The 22,776-nt window shown below is 47.3% G+C and overlaps 1 protein-coding gene across 4 annotated transcripts in view; it reads left to right on the top strand.

The window, feature by feature from the left end:
* ECI2 (enoyl-CoA delta isomerase 2) overlaps positions 1-22,776 on the top strand; it is a 379,316-nt gene that overhangs the window by 297,597 nt on the left and 58,943 nt on the right. For all 4 annotated transcript variants that reach the window (XM_085607188.1, XM_085607189.1, XM_085607185.1 and 1 more), the window contains exon 8: positions 6,456-6,545. In XM_085607188.1, the coding sequence (XP_085463314.1) occupies positions 6,456-6,545 (90 nt within the window). The remainder of the gene's footprint in view (positions 1-6,455; positions 6,546-22,776) is intronic.

Here is a 22,776-nt window from a genome sequence, read left to right as displayed (position 1 = left end):
TCCTTTTCGTCCAGGCCATATTTCTCTTACATAGTCCCAATGCGCAATTCTGGTCTGTCTCACATACGTCCACTAGGATCCTGCACACTCCATTCCTCCATGCCTTAAAGGCCACCACCATTACCACTAAATGAATTATATATTGTACTGTTTAGTGGTTACTCGGTATAGAAAAGATGTCAATCCCGTTCTTGGTGCTATTGCTTCAGATATCTGGGCTATTCTGGTTGCGGGGCACAATATGCTCCATTAAGTCTTGCCTGCAATAGCCTGGTTTTTAACTGTTATTAAGACAAAGTAATGGATGGAATGCTTAAGTTGATCTCTAGCAATCGCTCTGGCTGCTTTCCATTTAATTGTTTTTCACCCAACATGTCATTGTTGACAAAGGCCCGCCTTATGCAAATCATTACCAAACCTGCTCCTAATAGGAGCAGTCTGTCCTGAATTCATAGGCAAAATCAACCCCAGACTGTGTTCACTTTACTTGGGGCTCATCGGTACGGTTTAGCTTAAGTCCTCCGGCACAGTGAGCATGGGACCCACGTCTGGGCATACCCGTTGCACTTAAGGCATCAACTGCAACAACAGTTGGTGCTCTAGAAATGTCGTTTTGCTCACTTTGAAATTAAATAATCTGTATATTTGCGCAGCTTGCCACGATTTGGGGAATTGGGGGGAATGCCTTTTTTGTGATTTTAATTTCTGGGTCAAATCTTAGCAGACTTCTTTAATTTGTGAATTGTTTTTATGTTCTGTGGCATCTTTTGTACTGCACTTGGAGTGTGTTAGATTCCACGCCACTGCAGCACACTTTGCTGAAGCCACTACTGGGTAGCGGCCATTTTGGACGTGACTCGCGTTCCTCACGGTCAGCGGTCTAGTCGTTGCACGCTGCACACCGGCATTAGCCAAACTCTAATTAAATGGGCTCCGGTCGAACGCGCAGCGGGCGCGCGCGACTAAGGCAATCCCGTCTGCACTAAGTCAGTGCTCAGGACGAGTTATTCTGCCAGATCTGACTCCGCTAATAGAAACAACATCAAGGAATCGAGCGTGTTTTTAAAATCCTTTAGAACTCCAACATGTCCGCCACACAGCGACAACCCAGTAGGTTCTATTAGTGTTACTGCCTGTGTGGACTGTGGGTTCTTTTTTACACCAAAGCTTCCTTCAAATAGCATGTCTGCTGACTCACGTACGCAGGGGAGCATTAGCGCCTGCCTCATCAATGCTAGATCTCTGAGGAAGCATTATGTAGATGTTGCAGATTTGGTCTCTGATAACCTTTTAGATCTACTGTTTATCACTGAGACCTGGCTTGATACGTTCTCTAACCCTATTGTGGCCTTGACCACTCCTGCTGGCTATAAAATCCATCGGGTGGACCGCCCAGTCGGCAGAGGTGGGGGCCTGGCCATTTTATATAGAGAATGCTGGTCCTTACATAGTGAAACATCCACCATTTGGGGTGCATTTGGGGTGCATGTGAGGTCCTTGATTTCAGCTTACATCTCTCTGCCCATTTCACTCTGGGGGGGTCTCTGATATATCGACCGCCAGGACCAGCCAGTGTATTTTTGGAATTGTGTGGGGACGCTCTGGCAGATGGAGCATTGCGCTTCTCGAACTACTTGCTCCTTGGGGATATTAATATCCATCTTGATCTTATAGAGGCGGCCGACTCGACTCCCTACATTTAGCCCAGCTCTCCCAATGGGTCAGATATCCGACCCAACAAGGTGGGCACACTCTGGACACCATCTGTGCCAATTTCCCTATTTCGGTTGTGAGAACACTCCCTGTCGCTTGGTCGGACCATATTCCCATATTTTTCTCATGGGATATTAAGCACCCACCACAACTAGCTAGTTTCCATCAGCCTCCCACCTCTAGGAAACTGGATGCTGGGCAGCTGAGCAGCTGCTTGGCAGCCTCGCGTCCTTTCCTTTCTGAGGACCTTGAGGATAATGTGTCCAGGTTAGCAGATTGGATCACCGATTCGGTCGGCGCTCTTTCTGCTCCAGGTCAGATTAAGCTGAGGAGAGAGTCCCCCTCCAAGCCTTGGTTTACTTCTGAGCTGAAGACTTTGAAACATGCTTGAAAGGTATTGGAGAGAGCATGACGTTCCAGCGGCTACTGCTCCCCTGCCAAACTTGCTCTTAGATCCAAACAGAAACTCTATTATGCGGCTATTGGAATGGCCAAACGCCGGCATTTCTCCGCTCGCATTGATCAGGCTAATAACAATTCCAAAGAAATATTTGCTATTGTGCAGAGTTTCGTGGCTCCCAGCACCCAGGTTCTGGTGGTACCTCCCTCGGATACCTGGCGTAACACCTTGGCGAAATTTTTCAGGGACAAAATAGTCAGCATACAGGATTCTTTTTCGACCACATCCAAGAAGTCTACTGCCGCCTCGTTGGGAAGCAGGCAATAGAAATTGTTTCCATCTTCTCTGCATTTAGACCGGTTGATCCACCTAGCACCCTTACAATTCTTAAGGCACTTAAATCTGGATCACCTAACGACCCATGTGCGGCTAGGCTTCGGTCCGAAGTGGCAGATACTATTAATTTTGAAGTAAATCTAATGGTCAACAAGTCGCTCTGCGAGGCCTGTGTTCCACTGTCATGGAAACAGGCGCTGATTCTCCCCCTTGTCAAGAAGCCATCACTTGACCCTCTGCTTCCTGAGAACTACCGTCCCATCTCGCTCTTGCCAAGTTTGGCCAAAGTATGCGAGAAGGTTGTTACGTCTCAGCTCATCAGCTATGTAGAGGTGTCTGTCTGGCTTCATCCAGCACAATCTGGTTTCCGCGCATCCTACAGTATGGAGTCAGCACTGTTGGAGGTGACAGAGGCGATCCGGGAGTGTCTGGATGCCGGCGGGAGAGCAGCCTTGGTTATGCTTGATCTCTCGGCGGCATTCGACACGGTGCCGCATTCTTTGCTCCTAGATCGCCTAGTGGAAATTGGTATTTCTGGATCGGCGCTGTGCTGGATCAGGTCCTTCTTGGAAAATAGGTCCCAGCAGGTTTGGCTCCCTCCTTGTGCCTCCATGCCTATGCAGTTGACAACTTGCGTACCGCAGCGGTCATCACTTAGCCCTCTCCTTTTAAACATCTATGTGACTCCGCTGGTTTATCTTGAGGAGTCACTAGGGGCTAAATTGATGGCATACGCGGATGACACACAGCTTTTGTTTTCCTGGAGGAAGGGTTTGTCCTCTGTGTTTCACTGGTTGGCGAGTGCACAGTTGAAGTGCAATGAAGAAAAATCTGAAGTGCTCCTGTATGGCTCGTCCCCAGTGGACTTAAGAGAAAGGCTGTGGCCTCCTGATTTTCCTCAACTCACCGTGGGTAAGGGTACTGCAAAAAACCTTGGTGTCTGGTTTGACGAAAACTTGAACTTCTCGACACAAGTGAAGAATCTGGCAGGGACCTGCTTTGGCTCTCTGAAGATCTTGAGGAAGTGTCTACCCTTCTACCTGATAGTGCCAAGGAAACTGTGGTCCGGGCTCTGATCTTGTCCTGATTGGACTATGCCAGCGCTCTTTTGGTTGGCAGTCCAGGCTTCCTTGCAAGGAAATTGCAAGTAGTCCAAAATTCAGCAGCCAGACTACTGCTGGGACTTTCTTCTACTCTTAGTGTTCGGATCCATCTGCGTAACTTGCACTGGCTCCCAGTTGAATCTCGGCTAAAATTTTAGATGCTGTCCATTGCACATCGGGCCCTTAATGGTCTAGGCCATATCTATCTTCAGAAGAGATTTGCCTTTTATAAACCTAGCAGACAGCTTCGCTCGTCCGACCAGATTTTGAAACAGACCCACAAGTTCAATCGCCAAAGGCTTGGCAGGAGTTCTTTTGTCCATAAAGCCGGCTTGGCCTGGAACATGCTACCGTTGGCAGTCCGGGGCATTCAGGACCCACTGCTTTTTAAGAAAAAACTTAAAACGTTGCTTTATTAGCTTCTGATCTGTGTGCAGTCTACTTTTTGGAGCAAGCGCCGGGACACTTTGAGTAGCCGTGCGCTCTATAAATTTAACATAACATAACGACTAAATGATGGGGCCCGGATTCCATGCCATTGTTTTTCACCTACCATGCCACTCTAAACAGGGGCCACATTCTGCAGACCAGTACTGACCCTGCTCCTCATGTGAACAGTCTGGCCTGAACTGTCAGGCAAGGGCTCCTCCGGAAGGGACAACACACCTGGTCCTTAGGCACCCAGTGCTTGCTGGAGTATTTCATCAACAATTCTCAGATTATGCAGACTTCTGCTCCACTGTAAAAAAAATAAAAATAATTTTTTTCAAAAAAATGTATCCCTATGTAACCCATTTCCACCCCATCTTTCTTGGGTCTTGTAATACTTTCTGCAAAGTCGAAACTGGTTTTCCTTGCCAGGCAAAAGCTAAAAATGTATTGGGAAGTGAGCGAAAGGCTGAATTTTCTACCCTGATTAGGAGCACTTGGAAAACGTATTTTCCAAGTAACCCTGTGCAAATGTAACTATGCACTGCTAAAACTATATATATATATATATATATATATATATATATATATATATATATATATATATATATATATATATATTCCAAAGAGCCTCTGAGCTTTAGAGACGCACTCCGCAATGGATTAGTTCACTGAACTTTTAATTACAAAGAACGGTTGCACAGACCCAATTAGTGAAAGTCCCTGACGCGTTTCAGTGCCTCCGGCACCTTAATCGTAGGGCAGGCAGGAAGGAAAACCAGTGATGGACTGCCACATATTTTACCCATCATGCATGTGCTTTCCAGTAAGCAGCATGCAGGGAGTAGTAGTCCCAATTCTTCCCCTTTGGTGGGGTCCGTTTTCCGACAATAATTTTACTGGGGCTGGTTATCTAACTGCAGCCTCTACGCAGCACAGGGGTTCACAGAATGGGAAGCGGATGAAATGTCCTGAGGCCCACCGAAGGGCTGTCTAAAATGAAAATGACTTGAAATCGGCAGAAAAATATCGCTGGTAAATAAATGACTATACTGGAATAGAAGAATTGGGACTTCTACTCCCGGCATATCGCCTACCTGAAAGTGAGTGCCAAAAAGGGTAAAAGATGTGGAAGTCCATTTCATGTTTTGCCAGCTGCCACCCTATGGTTAAGGTGCTTGTAGCACAGAAACGCGTCAGGTAAAAGGATTAATTGGGTCATTTCATGCCGCCTTCATGAATAAAGAGGTTGTGTCAACTTTACCCTTGTGGAGTGCTGCTTTAAAGCTCGGGGCTTTTTTGGAACATTAACTACACGCCGCCTCCGGCCGTGAAAGTAAGCACCGCCACTTCAACTGAACAAGGTCTGCTGGGCTGGTTATCTAACTGCAGCCTCTACGCAGCACAGGGGTTCACAGAATGGGAAGCGGATGAAATGTCCTGAGGCCCACCGGAGGGCTGTCAAAAATGAAAATGACTTGAAATCGGTAGAAAAATATCGCTGGTAAATAAATGACTATACTGGAATAGAAGAATTGGGACTTCTACTCCCGACATATCGCCTACCTGAAAGTGAGTGCCAAAAAGGGTAAAAGATGTGGAAGTCCATTTCATGTTTTACCAGCTGCCGCCCTATGATTAAGGTGCTTGTAGCACTGAAACGCGTCAGGGAAAAGGATTAATTGGGTAATTTCATATATATATGATGTATCTACCTCAGAAATGTATCCGCTATTGATCCTAATGCCTTCATATGTTTAGCTTTCACACTGCCATTACGTGTTTATGTCTACCCCAATATTTTCTGCTAATGTGCGCTGTTAAAACAATATATCTATATGCTGTTTCTTCCTCGAGAATGGATCCACCTGTTAGACTGGCTCTATGTATATTTACTTTTCCCCCCTGAAACCCTCTGTAAATGTAACTATGCGCTGCTAAAACATTATTTATGTAGATATGTGCTGTTTCAACCTCAAAAATGTATCAGCTGCTGATCCCAATGCCTTCATACATTTTGTTTACATACTGCCATTGTCTTTATACTTACCCCAATATGCACTGCTACTATGCGCTGCTGAAGCAATATCTACATTCACATGCTCTTTCTACCTCAAAATGTACCAGCTACTGATACTAATACCTTCATATGTTTCGCTATTGTACTGCCATTTCTGCCTCTGTCTACCTCAATTTGTAAACCACATAATTACTGCTATACAAATATTGTGAAGTACTCGACTGCCTTCGGGTCAACTTTGCGCTATATAAAACTCGACAATTAAAATAAAAAAGTAAATCAACTACTTGCTCATTTGCTGTGAAATCAATAACTAGAACTATTTAGGAAAAGTGTACAATGGTGCATCAAGACATCCAGCAGTGACGGATGTAAAATGAGTTTGCAATATTGGTAGGACAATTACTGCCATGCCAAAATTACTTTACTAAAATGTCTGCTTTGTTTTATGCAGGCTACCTTTCATGCCCCTTTCAGCCAGCTAGGCCAGAGTCCAGAGGGATGTTCTTCTTACACCTTCCCTAAAATAATGGGACATTCTAAGGTAAGCAAATCAAATTAATGCATGCTTATTACCCTTTCATTCTTTGTTTGGGTTCCGATTTATTCAGTTTCAATTGTGTGTTGTACGTATTTAGTTACTGTTAAACATTTAAAAAATCTATGGCAAAGTTATATCCCGTGTGCCTGGAAAAACACCTATGTCTTTCCTTTCTTGAAACTCATGTGAGGTATTCATGCTTAAGAGTAGAGCTGGTTCACGTCTAACATAATGTAATTTCCAGGATGTTGTCTGTAATTTTACACCTATTTTAGTTATATGCTGCATTAGATGGTCACATTTCACAAATATGTGATAGGAACATCCACTGGAAGGCCCTGGCAGAGATTGACTTGAGGCTGAGCTTTCCACACAAACCATGCAAGAGAATTGATGGAGCTAAACTAGTTTCAGTAAGGAGATTTATGGTGAATCTTTGATAACCTGGCACAGGTAGCTATTCAATCCCTAGGACGAATAGCACTTGAGGCCTTGTGTGTAACAAAATGCTGTTGAGTTAAGAAATAACACAAAGCACCGTATTTAGTTGAAGTAAAAAGAAACAGTTAATACAAAAATATATCAATAATCTGATGGAGACTTCGAGCAGCAGATTCCTTACCTTAGTATTATCTCCAGGTGACAGACTGGATCCAGAAATCTTTTCATGTGCAGTACCCCTGAGCTCCGGTAGGTGACGTTGGCTCCGTGGGGCATTATTGAGGTCTTCCACATCAGAAGTGATGTGCTCGGTGCCTATATGGGTGCCACCTCAGCGCACTGACGTCCTGTTTTTTTTTTGCTCCCGCTAGTGTAGCTCCAGAGACCTCAGATATTTTTTTGACTCACCTTTTTTGACTTTTCGTTCCTTTTTTAAGATTTTCTCCTGGTGTGGCAGGTATGTCAGCTAGGAAACTTGGCTTCAAGTCCTACGGTGCCTGCCATCCACAGGTGTCGGTGACGGGCCTGCATCTGGTGCCTCAAGCGTTACCACGATGTGAAGACCTGCGTCGACTGCCACGTTATACTCCCCAAGGCCTTAAGGGAGCATTCCCTCAAGCTCCTTGCCGCTCAACGTGCAATGCCGTGATGGTCTCCATCCTGCTCAAGAGGAAGGTCACAGATCCCAAGAACCTGTCCTACTAGTTGTCTTAGGGTAAGTCCCACCATAAGAAGAGCAAGAAGTCAAAGAGGTCTTCAACTTCTTCACGTCTGGCAAAGTCATCCGACGAGACAAAGGATCATTGTCATTTGATGCCTGGCTCCGCGGTTGAGCCAGCTCCGCACCTCCCCAAGTTTCCAGGAGCTGGAGCAAACCCTGCCCAATTCTGTGAGTTTTATGAGGCCATGCACCTCATATTTGGGTGACTCGTTCCTGCTGTTGCGCCTTTGGGCCCTGCAGGTTCAGGAGTGGCCCCCACTGGATTTCTGCTGGCAGTTCAGTCTCCGGTTCCAGTTAGGCCCCTTGAATCCATGGATGGATCTGGACCTCCACCGGTTGTAACACCCCAGACTTTCCTGACGCCGGTCTCGATGCCACTACTCCATGCTGCGCGATCCCCTTTCTCAGTCAGTCAAGAATGCTTTATTCAACAACTTAATGCCATAAAAGTGAACATATCATACTGCGGTACATTTTTCATTAACACATTTAAAAAAAATCAAAGTTTAAAAAGGCATTCCTGATATCAACCAAGAGACCGAGACCTAAAATACATACAGTACAGAGACGTTGTATAAAATGCAAGGTGCAAAAGAGCAAACTCAATCAAATACAATAGTCCCCGTTTATGACATTTCTGATATCGACCAGAAGACCGATACCTAAAAAACAAACAGTACAGAGACGTTGAATAAAGTGCAAGGCGCAAAAGAGCAAACTTGATCATATACAATAGTCCCCATTTATGACACATAGTGGGCCTAAAGATAAAAACATGTAAACACATAATGACAGTTAAAAGACCAATTTTTTTCTGCACCTAATGGCTCCTGTTAAAAAACTTGCAACCCCAAAACAGACCATGGGGGAAGATAACGTTTGAAGGTACAGTAGGGCAGGCCTGACTTGAGAAAAATGACAATCTCTGAGTAATGATAATACGAATTTCTTGCGTAATGAAACCTAATAGTCGCAAAAGAAGATAAAATGAAGGGTATCCGGTTCAGAGAAATTGTCACAAAGACAAGGTTTTAAAGTGCCAGGTTTTGAAAAGCCTTGGGGAACCGACAAAAGCCAAGGAGCCATTAGCAGACAGAATCTCGTTAATATAAAACGATGGAAGGGGTTGCCAACGATTAATAGGTAAGGTTGGACTTGGTTATGCATAGATAATGTGACCTAACCTCTCACTGTTGGGTTTAGCAACTCCTTTTCTTCCCTTAGTCCCTGGCGCTTAATCATGAACTGCTGTTTAATATTTCTAATTTTAAATTTGTCCAGGGGTTTGGGGCTTAGGAATAAGTCAGGGCAACCTAACAAATTTTGTCAGTTCCCTTAAGTACTTTAGCCAGGGGATATGTTCAGCTCTGTCTACCGCTAGACAGTCAGTAATTATTATTTGGTTTAAATTTATGATAGGGCTTGCCCAAACTCTCAACCAGCGCATTAAGGGTGCTGCTGCTATCTGGTCCAATATGTATCCCACCCCTAAGTCTTCATTTAGTATGTATGCTGGGGTAGAATGTTACCATGGGGATACATTTTTCCTTATAAATCTTCATCAGGGCCGGACTGGGTTTAGACCCCAATCTCGTAGCAAAATTTAGTGTTGCCCCCGTCGCTCTAACAAGAGAATTCTTTTTTGGCATAATTTGTGGGCACCATGACAGGCACTCATCAAAAAGTACCCCCAAATAGGGGAACGTAAGATTATTTGGTCTCCTCATAACATTCCAAAAACTCCTTTAAATCTTGCAGATGTTCCAACTCATGCCCTCTGAAAAAGGAATTATAAAAATGTATCACTAGCATGGTAGCACGATTCTTAAAAGACAGTTCTACTGCCAAAACATTTTGAGATTCGCAATCAACCAGACGTGTCATACAAGAGAGCTTCAGTGAAAACATTAGGAGTAAACCCCCTCTAGCTCTACCTATATTCGATGGAATAGCATATTTATGAAACAAAATGAAACCATCTAAATAAAAACAATAATTTGCTTCCCAAGTTTCCTGGAGGGCAATAATATGATACATGGAGAGAAAGTTTTCCCAGAGTGAATTTCCTCTTTTAGACCTTATTCCCGCTATGTTCCATGAGAGAACCTTTTCATGATTGGCCATAGTGGGAGTTGAAATAGGGGAAGTTCCTGGGGCTGTAGTGGTTATTTCAACATGATCCAGGACTGGTAATGTATGTGTGTTTTGGGTCATGTTGATGGGGCGCTGTCCAGCACAGGCTCTGGCGCCGACTGGAGCCACATATTCTAGGACAAAGCCGAAGTCCTATGCCTATGGGCTAGGAGTCGGGTAGGAATGGGAGGGGTCGTTGGATCCTGAAGAATATTAGCTCTAGACCCCAACATGGACAGGTGTGAGGATTTGGCAGACACTAGCGGACTGGACACTTCTTCAGATACTGGAGTCTTCTCTCCTCATTTACTATGGTGGTGAGGGCGGCTGAGTTCTGAACCTTTAGCCTGCCCTCAGTGGCACTCAAGACTAACGTCTTGACGGAGATCCTTCATTCGGGAGTAACCCCCTCAGAATCGCTTCTCCCATTTAATGAAGTCTTCACGGATATCCTACTGAGTACTTGGTCCAAACCCAGCACAGGGGCTCATGTGAACATGACCATAGCCCGCCACCAGCGCCCTGCCCCACCCCAGGGGACCCCAATTTCTTCACACCTCCCATGTAAATCCTGACACATTCCCTAGCACTCCACCGGATAGGGAATCCAAGAGGCTGGACACCTTAGGAAAGAAAATGTTTTCTACCACCAGCTTGACACTGTGGTCTGTGAAAATCGCATTCCTTTTGAGCCATTACTGCCACCCCTTGTGGGATTCGGTGGCACAACTACTACCTATGGTCTTGGAGGAGGCCCGGGCCACACTTTCCTAAGCTATTGCTGACGGGAAAGATGGAGTAAATTTCACACTCCAATGTGGGCTGGATACAACCGATTCGCTGGGCAGAGCGGTTTCATCATCTGTGGCCTTTGTCTCACCACACCTGGCTGAGGACAACTGGCTTTTCTGAGGATGTCCCAGCGTTGCTTATGGACATGCCCTTTGATGAATTTTGCCTCTTCGGAGACAAGGTGGACTTGGCACTGTAACACTTTAAGGATAGCAAGGTTACAGCCAGGTCCTTGGGCCTTTTTATGGCCCCCTCACCAACCTCAGTCCTCCTTTTGCTGCCATGGAAGGGGCTTTACACAGCGCACAAGCTTCCTAGCCTTTGCCTGGCCAAAGTACCTGAGGTAGAGCCAGTCCAACCCCCTACACCAGTAGCCACAGCCTCCAAACCCCTTTAGTTTGCCCTCTTATCATGGGCACCCAGTGAGAGGCAGGATACACCATCACCTGCCCCACTGTAAGTCAATAACATCAGACCGCTGGGTTATTCAAACTGTCCGAAGGGGCTACTCCCTTCTCCCCACCCATGCCATCCACTTATGACAAGCTGACGGATGACCATCTCTCCTAGCTCTGCCAAGAAGTAGTGGCTCTCTTGGCCAAAGGAGGCATAGAGAGGGTGCCCATGCCAGAAGTAGGTCATCGTTGTAATTCCCACTACTTCCTGGTACACAAGAAGGATGGAGGCCTTCCCCCTATCCTAGACTTGTGCCCTCTTAATATCCTCCTCAAGAAGAAGTACAGAATGCTCACGCTCACTCAAGGCCTGTCTGCCCTGAGACTGGACTTGAGTGAGCCTTGGTGTCTTGATTGATGAAAGATTAACATTCAAAGAGCAAGTAAACAGATTGATCTCAGCATCCTTTTAAACCCTATGCATTATTAAGAAAATTGCCATTTGACAATTGTTGCATTTGTCCTATCCAGAGTAGACTATTGTAATGGCCTTTATCAAAACTTTCAGAAAAAATCACTGAACAAACTGCTAATTCTTCGAAACTTGGCAGCCCGGATGCTCATGAAGGTCCCTAGATTCCATTCGGCCACACAAGTGATTAGGAGGGCTATACTGGCTTCCGTAAAGAAACGGATAATTCTGCAGCGTGAATCATTCTGGATTCACTATGCTGTGCATTATTCCGCCACTAGTGGTTGGGTCCGGAATTGTAGTATTTCTTCTCTTTTTTTTTTTCATAGCCCAGGTGGACGTCGACATACCACAATTTGGTGTCCTTCGTGACGTTGATGCGCTTCCTCCGGAAGCTCCCACCTTTGGTCGCCATCTTCAGATTCTTTTTTCCGCCGTTGGGTCTGGATCAACAGTGAAGGAGCTCCAAGAACTTTGGAGAGAAGAATCGACGAAAATAGAAGAAAACTTTAGAATATACCGGGGAAGACACCAGAGATCAAGTAAGGAAGAAGGTCGACGACAGAACAGAGAACATCGAAGAATTCGACATTTCAAAGGAGAATGCGCATAGAGGGGGCTCCCTGGGCGCGGTGATGAACAAAACTCAGTTTAAATTCTGCGCGAACTGCCATCACAAGTACGCGCAAAAGGACCAACACCCGGTCTTCAATCTCTGCTTGACGCTCGAAGCGAGGATTGCAACGCCTGTGCAGCGTTCACCCCGAAGACCCTCAGAGTAAGGGAGAGACAGAGAAGAGCAAACTACAACATGCAGGGGCAGAGGACGCCCCCATCGCTCCGAGATTTGGGACTCTCCAGCGGAGAGGAAGACAACATAGCAGAGGGACCAGAAGACGTCTTGGTCGTCGAGGTCGAAAAGAAAACATCGAAGGAGGTAAGAGTCGTCGAACCCTAAACACTCCACGGATACTCGAAAGGAGCAGGGCCGTCGAACCACTCGACGTCGACTACTGCATCCAGGGACAAGCAGACAGTCGGATCCTCTGAGAAGGCCCCCAGACGGCGAAATCCCAAGACAAGGGAAAGGCGCCGAAGAGCAGCCACGAAAGAGAGGCCTTTACGTCAAAAGGCGAAGGCCCGAAAACGGTTTCGACTTCGGCGTCGACAGCCGCGAAAAGGAAAGTCGAGTCCCTCGAAGCCAATCACGTGGCTGAGATGGAAAAGAAAAGGAAAAGGCTCGAGGCCGAAATGGCGAACATCTTGCAACGCAAGAAAGACTTCGACGAAAAGATGAAATTCTACAGCATACCGTCGAAAGCAACGGCCAAAACAGAAAGGCGCGTCGAGGATTTTCAACCGCGGAACACACCTGGACAGGAACAGGAAGAAGACCTGTACTACGGGGGCACTGAAGGGGAGGAAGACGAGCAAACTTACCAAGACTCGACGTCCTCGGAGGCTCAGGACTTGCCGTGGCAAGATCTCGACGCCGAATCCCCGGAAGAGGGTGTAGAATCATATCCGTCGAGGCCTTCGCCGCCGGACAACATAGGGATCTACAACCAAGTCATCAAAAGGGCTGCAGACACGTATGGAGTGCAGCTAGAAGAAGAAAAACCCCAGTCTTGCTTCCTCTTGGAGACCTTGTTGCCATCCCAGACTAGAAGCCAGTTCCTGCCCATTCTCCCAAGTGTTCTGGACTAGGAGAAGGAGACATTCAAGGAGCCTGCCATGTGTAGAGCAGTGACTCCACGAGCAGAGAAAAAATATAAACATTCATCAAAAGACCACATGTACATCAGAGGGTCAGTACCTGCCGACTCGATCATCACATCCACGGCTCGTAAAAGAGCAAATATACCCACAAACTCAGGCCCACCACCAGACAAAGAAAGCAAGAGGATGGACCTGATAGGTAGGAAGATGGAAAGGAGTGTAGCTATACAATGGCACATTGCCAACTCCAATGCACTCATCAACAGACACGCATACCAGCACTGGGAAGAAGTGGGAGAACTCCTCAAGCACATACCAGAGCAATACCAGAGAAGGGCAAGCCACCTGGTAGCAGGGGCGGCTCTAGGGTCATGGTGGCCCTGTGCAGGGAGTGTAGGTAGGGGGCCCCGGAAGAGGGGGTCTGGGTGGGGCGGAGCTCAGGAAGGTGTTTTAATAAAACGTCCAGAAAAGGCATTAGATGACCAGTACCTGCGGCTGCTCCTACCCTTCCGAATTTGTGTGTCATTTTTATTTTCTTGCAAAAACAACAGTTGATGGACAGAATGCAGAACAGTGTCATACATTCACCCCAGTACAGAGATCTGGGCCTAAATGCATCGTTTTTTTGCTCACCACACCACCCCAGTTCAGACATGGCCATATGCAAATCAGCCTTGACCCTGTGCCTCATGGGAACAGTCCAGCCCGAACTGCCAAGCCATGTCTTCCCTGGACTACACAATGAAGGACCAGCATACCTTAATGAACAAGTGAATTTCTACCAACCTACCAGGAAAATATGTTCCAGAACCATCTCCCTAGCAGCCACCCAATGCAGCCGTCGATAAAACAGTGGACGCCGCTGCTTCTCCCACCTGGCAGTGAAGACCTGAAAACCCTCCCCCTGCACCTCAGAGCCTCACCATCGCTCCAGCAGTTCAGGAAGGACCACAAGACCTCGCTGTTCAACCAACAAGCAGCATGATCCAGCAGCATGAATCCCACACCGCCGCGAGACCCTTATGTGTGAAGCAGCTGAGCTTTACAAACCCTGACTGATCGATGGTAATTACCCTTCCCACTACATATATGACACATTGTGAGGACTAGCCACATATGGAAGGTTTATTTGAAGAGTGTTATAAACTATAGGGTAGATCATGTGACTTGGCATACAAGGTCTGTTTTCTCAGCCCACTGAGAACAGTAGAGCCTGGAGAATAGTTCATGATCTATTTGGGAAGTGACCTTAGCAGGAAGAGAGTAATCTACCTTGCAATCATGGCACACAGAGACCTGTCTCAGTACGTCACTAACTGATCCTGAAGACAGCCTACAGGTAACCAAAGACTCGTCCACTTTACCACATTGTCAAAAGACAAAATACAATATATTTCATTAAGGTTTCTTATATAGTGCCATATTCCAGCAACCAGTTCTGCTCGCTTTCAGAGCACCTATTAAACAAGGATTAATTACCGTGAGTCCTAAGGCTATGAAAAGGCACTAGAGGTTCACTGAAGCAAAATTAATGTGCAAGGAACATCCAGTCAGGAGAGTACCAACGACCCCATGGGCCGTGGCGTAAGCAAGGAAAATGGCCCCTTTGGCTGCTGCTCAGGAAGTAAAATATAGCAATTATCGGGGTTCAATGGGCCCCTGAGGGTTTTGGGTCTCGGTACCACTGTACTTGCTGAACCAATGGTAACTATGCCCCTAGTATGGACAGAGAAGGATGCTTCACCAATTGCAAACTGAGGACTAGTTAAACTAGTTTTCTCTGCTAGTCACATGACAAGCACTGGAATGTAATTAAATAAATGATCAAGAAGCCAGTCTCCTACCAAGGTCTCTGCAAAAGGGCATTAGATTGAGTTAACATGGGTAGGCACTGCCATCCTATTCCAGGCGTCCATCCATAGGTGCTTGCATTTCATGTCTGTCTCAACACCATATAAATAGACATAACCAAATGCCAAGTACATTCGAACACTCAATGTTTTAAAAGATTTGTGCAGGCAGATCCACTCATTAGATCACAAGTATCAGCTTCATACTCTGTTTTCATGATTGTTGATAAGTAATTGTAATCATTTTAATGAATCCTTAACATTTCGTCTAACACCTCGTACCCTGCTCTCCTCTTCCCCCAATACGACCGTGCCTCCCAAGTTACACCTCCAAAGGTCACCATGCCTCCCCTCAGCCACAAGTAAACACAGTCCCTGCACTCCTGACTCACTCTTCCCTCCACATACAGCGCCGATCTGTACCACTCCCTACCCCTGGCGCACGGTGACCACCTCTCCGAACCGCGCCCTCTCAGAGATGAATAATGAGAGAGAGACTCTATCTCACGATTCATCATGCCCTCACTTCCCCTGACCCCCAGAATACCTCTAGCTTGCCACCTCACACGGCTTACCTCCACCCAGACCCAAGGCACACACCATCTACAATAACATCCTCACCCAACCTTCCCCACGCCCCCGGCTCCTCACCCCCACGGGCTGTGATACATTCCTACGCCTGATCTGCCCTCCTCCCCAGGGCTCCCCACACCCTCGTCCAATGGCTCACCTTCCCTCGGGTTCACTCTGCAGTGGCACACGCTGACCTCCTCACTGCCCCTCCCCATGCCCTGACCCTCGGGCTGCTCACCTCGCAGCTGGCACCAAAGGTTGCACACTGGCATGCTATCCTCTGCAAGGCGGCCTTTCTTGCCCAGGGTCTCTAGGCGCGCCGGTGCATGGCCTCGGCCGGTCTGGGTGCTGCTCGCTGCACGCCGGGCACGGGTGCTGCCACCCCTCCTGCCGCCGGTGATCCGTGGTGCTTCTGTAACCCCTTCGCTGCAGGACTCGCGGGCACTGCGCATGCGAGCCTCCGGAGGTGCCAGATCTGGACTATTAAAACAAGCGCGATTCTCCTGGAAAAAAAGTTCTAAACAAGCACAAGACCTACCAGAAGAGCCCGAAACAAGGCCGACCCCACACAAAGACGAGACTGGGTTAGAAAGGAAAAGAGTATAAGAACAACCATTCAGCGTGCATCACATTGGATTTAGCACACCTCAGTCGTTCATGCGCCAAATCCCTGCCAGGGGCCGCCACGAATATGTATTGTATCCGATTCAACGTGACGGCCCCTGGGGTTTGGCGGCCCTGTGCAGGTGCACAGCTTGCACATGCCTAAGGGCGGCCCTGTCTGGAGTGTACCTAAGTTACATGCACAACCAATTTAGGGAGAAAGCAGATAAACTGGGGTCCTGATTAGCAGGATCCCAGTCAGACTAGTCAAAAACCAGCAAAACACCAGGAAAAAAGTCGGGGTAACCATGCATTCAAATTCCACCTTCCTACAGCTGCATGACCTTCTTTTTGCTTTCTGGTGTTCGCTAACTTTATATCTCTTGCCTTGTTTCCCGTGTGGAGCGCTGGGGGATCAGTTCCTCCTCCGGCTCCATACAATGGTAGATGAATATTGAAGACAAGCATAGCAAGAAATAATAGAAAAATGTGAAGTGCTTGTTCCAAAATACCGTTTTCATAAAATATTAAATGTTAATGTATGCAGATTTAGATCTGATGTAATAATCATGCAACGCACAGGTGGATTGTTTCATTCCCATGTCACACCCACCCTGAGAGCACTATTTTTGTTGTTTTCACTGTGAACTGCTTCCGTGTTTGGAGTGTAATTACTGAATTATGTTTGTCTGTGTGTTTGTTTTGGCTCTATGCAGTCCTGCTTGTGCTAAACAGCATAAGTTGTGCGGGGCCTGGCAAATGTGATCTAGAGTTCAGAAAGTAGGCTCTGATGGCTGCTGTGTGCACCAAGGCCTGTGCCACTTTATTGTCTCACATGCTCTCTCTCTGAATGCATCAAACCGTGGTAATTCTTCACGGTTGCGTGTAGCAGCGCAGCAGAGGTTAATGGACAAAGATTACTCCCGGATTATTAGGTTATGCAGGTTTCTTGTCCAGCAGCTTCTGTTGCCCTAAGGCTTCTTTGTAGCATGAAGTTTAGAGGTGTTCCCATGTCACTTGCATCAGTTCTTCACTTTTATGTTTAAAAATAACATTCTGCTTCCCTTTTAGCTTATTTTTCTGCTTTAATTATTCTACAGCCTTATTCTCAATACGATAGTATACTTTAATTAAAATTCTCATGGCTGCTCCTGGCCTTAACATGACCTCATTTGGAGAGTGCCGCCTTCGCCAGACCATGAGTCGTTCATGCGCCAAATCCCTGCCAGGGGCCGCCACGAATATGTATTGTATCCGATTCCTCGTGGCGGCCCCTGGGGTTTGGCGGCCCTGTGCAGGTGCACAGCTTGCACATGCCTAAGGCCGGCCCTGCTGGTAGAAGAGGGGAAGAACATGGCTAATACATGTTTAAAGTTGGCCCTAGACGCAGCAGAGACATCTAGCAGGCAGATGATGCTGGGGATCACAGAAAGGAGGCATGCCTGGCTAAGGATTTCGGGTTTCAAAAATGAAGTCCAAAACAACATCCTCAACACACCCTTCAATGGGGAACAACTGTTCGGAGCACCAGTTGATGACAAATTGAACCAGCTGAAAAAAGATAACGAAACAGCAAGGTCCATGGGGGCACTGCAGTTCCGAGGTGTGAGAAGAGGAACACCTTCCAGGAGACCAACAGGCAGAGGAAATCTTCAACCTGTGGCAACACACCAAACCTCCCAGCAAGGTTATCAAGGAGGTAACCAGGGACAGCAGCAGGGGCAGCAACAGCAGAACTGGCAGTACCAGCCCCAAGGACAATCCTTTTGAGGGCGCGGCCAAGGAAGGGGTAACGGCCAGAGGGGGAGTCAGCCTCCCGCAGTAAAGTGACTCACCAGCAAAACCAATGCACACCCGGATAAGACCTCAGGGAGGGAAAAAAGAGTCAAGACAAAGACCAGCAAAAAATCAAAAGCTTCAACAGTTCCTCCAACACGCAACACCAGTAGGAGGCAGATTAAGACACTTCCTCCAGGAGTGAAGGGAAATAACATCAGACAATTGGATAGTGAACCTCATACAATACGGGTACTGTATAGACCTGGAAAGGCCAAGGCCAAACAGAAGGCCAAGGGGCAGACTGCGCTCAACAAAAGAGTGGACACACTTGATGCAGGAATCTAGAGAACTGCTAAAGAAAAGAACCATAGAAATGGTACCACAAAAACAACGAAACAAGGGGGTATACTCAACCTACTTCCTCATACCAAAGGTAGATGGAACATTACGTCCAATTCTAGACCTCAGATTCTTAAACCGGTTCATAAAGACATAAAGGTTCAAGATGACTTCGCTCCAAGAGGTCATACCTCAACTACAAAAGGGAGATTACTTTGCAACTATCGACTTTAAAGGACGCCTACTTGCACATCCCCATCAACAGCAAACACAAACACCTCCTCAGGTTTATAATCAACAAAACTCACTACCCGTTCACAGTACTGGCTTTTGGACTAAAATCAGCACCAAGGGTCTTCACAAAATGTCTGGCAGCAGTAGCAGCACACTTAAGGAGGAAGGGGATACATGTATACCCATACCTCGACGACTGGCTGGTAAAAGCAAGCTCATACCACAAGTGCAAAAGGCACATAGAGATAGTGATACAGACACTTTCCCAACTGGGGTTTTCGATCCATTGGGAGAAAACGTCAATAGAACCAGAACAACTGAAGATATTCTTAGGAGCAGAGATCAACACCATACAGAGAACGGTGATTCCATGTACAAAGAGGACTCTGGCAATATGCAAAGAGACGCGTCTTTACCGCAAGGGGCAAGCTCTGACAGTGAGGACCGTGAGCAAACTGATGGGGAGGATGGCATCATGCATACATTTGGTACCAAATATTCGCCTACACATGAGACCATTCCAAGAATGGATGCAGCAGCAATGGTCACAAGCGACAGGGAGTTGGGAGGATCTACTGGTTGTCACGCAGACAGTACAGTAAGAAATAGCGTGGTGGAACCAGAAGAACTTAGCACAGGGGAGATCATTCACACAACCAACTCCAACAGTAACCATTACAACAGACGCCTCCCAGAAGGGGTGGGGAGCACACACAAACCACCTCAAAGTAAGTGGGTTGTGGGGACATCAGGATGCAATAAAGCACATCAACTACCTAGAATTCAAGACAGTGTTCCTAGCCTTAAAAGCCTTTCAGAAACTGCTGTACGGACACAGAGTACTGATACAAACAGACAATACAACTACCATGTTCTACATCAACAAGCAAGGAGGGACACAATCTGCGACACTCTCCTGGCTAGCGCAGGAAATATGGAGATGGGCAATCCCCAGGGAAATAGACCTGTTAGCAATACATCTACCTGGGAAGGACAATGTAGAAGCAGACTGGCTCAGCAGACAGACGTCAGCATCCCACGAATGGGAGATCAACCAACAAGAAATGCAGAAGGTATTCCGCAAATGGGGAACTCCGCAAATAGACCTATTTGCAACACACCAAAATGCAAAATGCCAAAACTTCGCATCCAGAGTACCGTGCAAACAGTCCCTGGGGAATGCGCTATGGATAAGCTGGTCAGGGACATTTGCCTACGCTTTTCCACCGATACCGCTACTACACAGGGTACTGAACAAGTGCAGGTTCAGCAACATGACGCTCATCCTGATAGCACCCCAGTGGGAAGACAAACATGGTTCACACAAATCATGGAGATGTCACAAATGCACGCATACAGGTTCCCCGCCAGGAAGGACCTGCAAACGATGAAAAACGGAAGAGTACTACACCCAGAACTAGAAAGCCTCAGCCTAGCTGCATGGCTCCTGAGGACCTAGAGTTCGCACACCTTAAACTACCGGCAAGCACGATGGCGGACTCAGAGAGGCAAGGAGACCGACCACAAGAAAGTGCTACGTAGCAAAGTGGAAAAGATTCCTCGAATGGTGCATTAGAGAGAAACTGCAAACAAGGATTACTAACGAATCAGCAGTACTAAGATACTTAACGCATCTACTGCAGAAAAAACTAAGCTACACATTCCTAAGGGTCCAACTTAGCGGCAATTGTGGCTTACACAAGAGGAGAAACAGGGAAAAGTTTCTTCACCTCACAGGTGGTAAAAAGATTCCTAGAAGGTGCAAAAAGAATCGCACCGCCAAGCAGAATGCCAACACCAGCATGGAACCTCAATGTTGTGCTAACACAACTGATGAAGGCACCATTTGAGCCTATTCACAAAGCTACACTGCATATGCTCACGCTAAAGACAGCCTTCCTAGTAGCTATCACATCACTGCGAAGAGTAAGTTAATTGCAAGCGCTAACACTCCAAGAACCCTACCTGCAAATACAAAGTGATAGGATTGTCATGAGAACGGACCCGCATTTCATGCCAAAAGTGGTGTCTAAGTTCCACATCAATCAGACAATTCAAATACCGAGTTTTTTCCCAAAATCTTCCACAAGCACAGAGAGGGCCTTACACACACTGGACGCCAGGAGGGCAGTGATGCACTATATGGAAAGGACAAAAGAGTGCAGGAAAACAAAGCAATTCTTTGTATCCTTTGCCAGCAGTTTTTTGGGACGACCTGTTACCAAAAATACAATTGCACGATGGATTGCACAAACCATACTGCTCTGCCACAAACAGGCAGCTCAGTCATTACAAGGAGCAACTCATGCTCACTCAACAAGGAAGAAAGGAGCAACAATTGCGTTTCTAGCCAACACACCAATTCAAGACATTTGCCAAGCGGCAACATGGTCTTCAGTGCACACGTTCACTAAGCACTACTGTGTGGATATCCAAATGAACAAAGAAGCGCAAGTGGGTGTAGGAGAGTAGGATCTGCACTTATGTTGCCCCCACTTTTTTCTGATGTATACACTGGTTTCTGGCTATAGTCTGGCTGGGCCCCTGCTAGTCAGGGCCCCAGCCTCTCTGTTCTCTCTAAACAACTTGGAGTGCATATTAGATGCACTACTGATTGGATACTGTGGTACCTTATGTGCCCCTAGTATATGGTACCCTAGGTACCAAGGACATAGGTACTTCACAGGCCTACCGGGGGGCTGAAGCATGTATTATGCCACCCCTGGGAAGCAGACTAAATCTGACACCAAAGGCCTGCTACTGCAGCCTGGGTGAGGTAGTGTTAGTACTCCTCACTGAGGTATAGGTTCCCTCTATCTCACCTTTACACACACATATAAACCTATCAGTCACCCCTAAGGCAGGCCCTATCAATCCTGAGGGCAGGGTTCTTGGTTTCCATGTGAGGGGGTGCCTCTGCCTGAGCAGAGCCCCTCTGCAGCTTGCAGAGTCTATTCTCTGTGGCTGTTTGTGGATGTGGTTAAACCATATACTCTTAAGTGCATTATAACCTCGCGGTAAATGCTAACTCTGCGATGGCTGCATCAAAACATGTTGTGTTTGGTGTCAAACGCTTTGGAATCATACCCCCACACCAGTAATTGGCGTGGGAGTATGATCCCACCCTTCTAGAGGGATAGACATGTACCTACTGTGGAAACACGATAGAATCCGGAAAGAGCCCTGGCATCACAAAATGGATGCCACCAGCACAGACACTGGGCTGCCCTCCTGCTGCTGACCGAAACTCGCAGTGGAGGAGGCCCAACAATAGGCATCCTGTCACAGGGAGGTGTCCCCACCTTCCAGACAGGATTTAGTGTATTGGGGCTGGGTGGGTGCACTCTTAGAGTGCTTTGAAGTCCTGCGGGAGCAGTAGGCTCCTCTGTGCATATGCCAGCTCAAACCGGTTCAGGGGCTACTTGCCCCTGCTCTGGCGCGAAACTGGACAAAGGGAAGTGGGTGTAAACACCCACTCCCCTGACCCTCCCAGAGGAGTGGTCATAGAGCTAGTCCCTCCCTTTCTTTTAGTATAAGATAGGGAGCCCTTGCCATTGCAAACTAGATATCCCTGGACGACGCTCTGAAGAAGAATCCTGGCCCTTCGACGTTCCACCACCTTTGGAAGACTGAAGAATCTCCCTTGGAGTCAAGGAGAGACTCCCCTGCTTGGCAGGCACCAAAACTTTGAAACTAAGGTCGCAAACTTTCCCGCTCCTGCCGGAGTCCGAAGTCCCTGCAGCCCCAGAAGTAGATTTCCTGACTTCTCAACGGCCATCGTGAGTCCCCAGCAAAGCTGAGGCAAGTGGACCCCACGAGTGACGAGGAACAGCAATACCCAGGTACCGTGCACTATTCTCGAGTGCAGCCCCTTCACGACGTTCTATGAACTTGTGCATTGGACCACGTGTGGTCCAAGCCTCCAGCAGGATTTCCACTGAAAATCAGAGGCCTACCTCGTCCCAATTGACCGTGGGCTCCTGTGAAGTGAATCCTCCCGAGGCGTCTTCGCGATCCCTTGCCTGTTGGCTTGTGGGTCCCCTGAAGACTTTCCTATCGAACCAAAGGGCTCCCCTGGTTGCTCCAGGCCTGCCCTGACTTACCCTCGCTGGGTGAGTCCCTCAGACCTTGCTGGACTGCACCGCTGACTTTCTTCACATTCCACGAGACTTGCAGTTGCCAA

This window comes from Triturus cristatus, chromosome 5_2, assembly GCF_964204655.1.
Source record: "Triturus cristatus chromosome 5_2, aTriCri1.1, whole genome shotgun sequence".
Classification (NCBI taxonomy): domain Eukaryota; kingdom Metazoa; phylum Chordata; class Amphibia; order Caudata; family Salamandridae; genus Triturus; species Triturus cristatus.
This window is presented reverse-complemented; position numbering and strand designations above follow the sequence as displayed.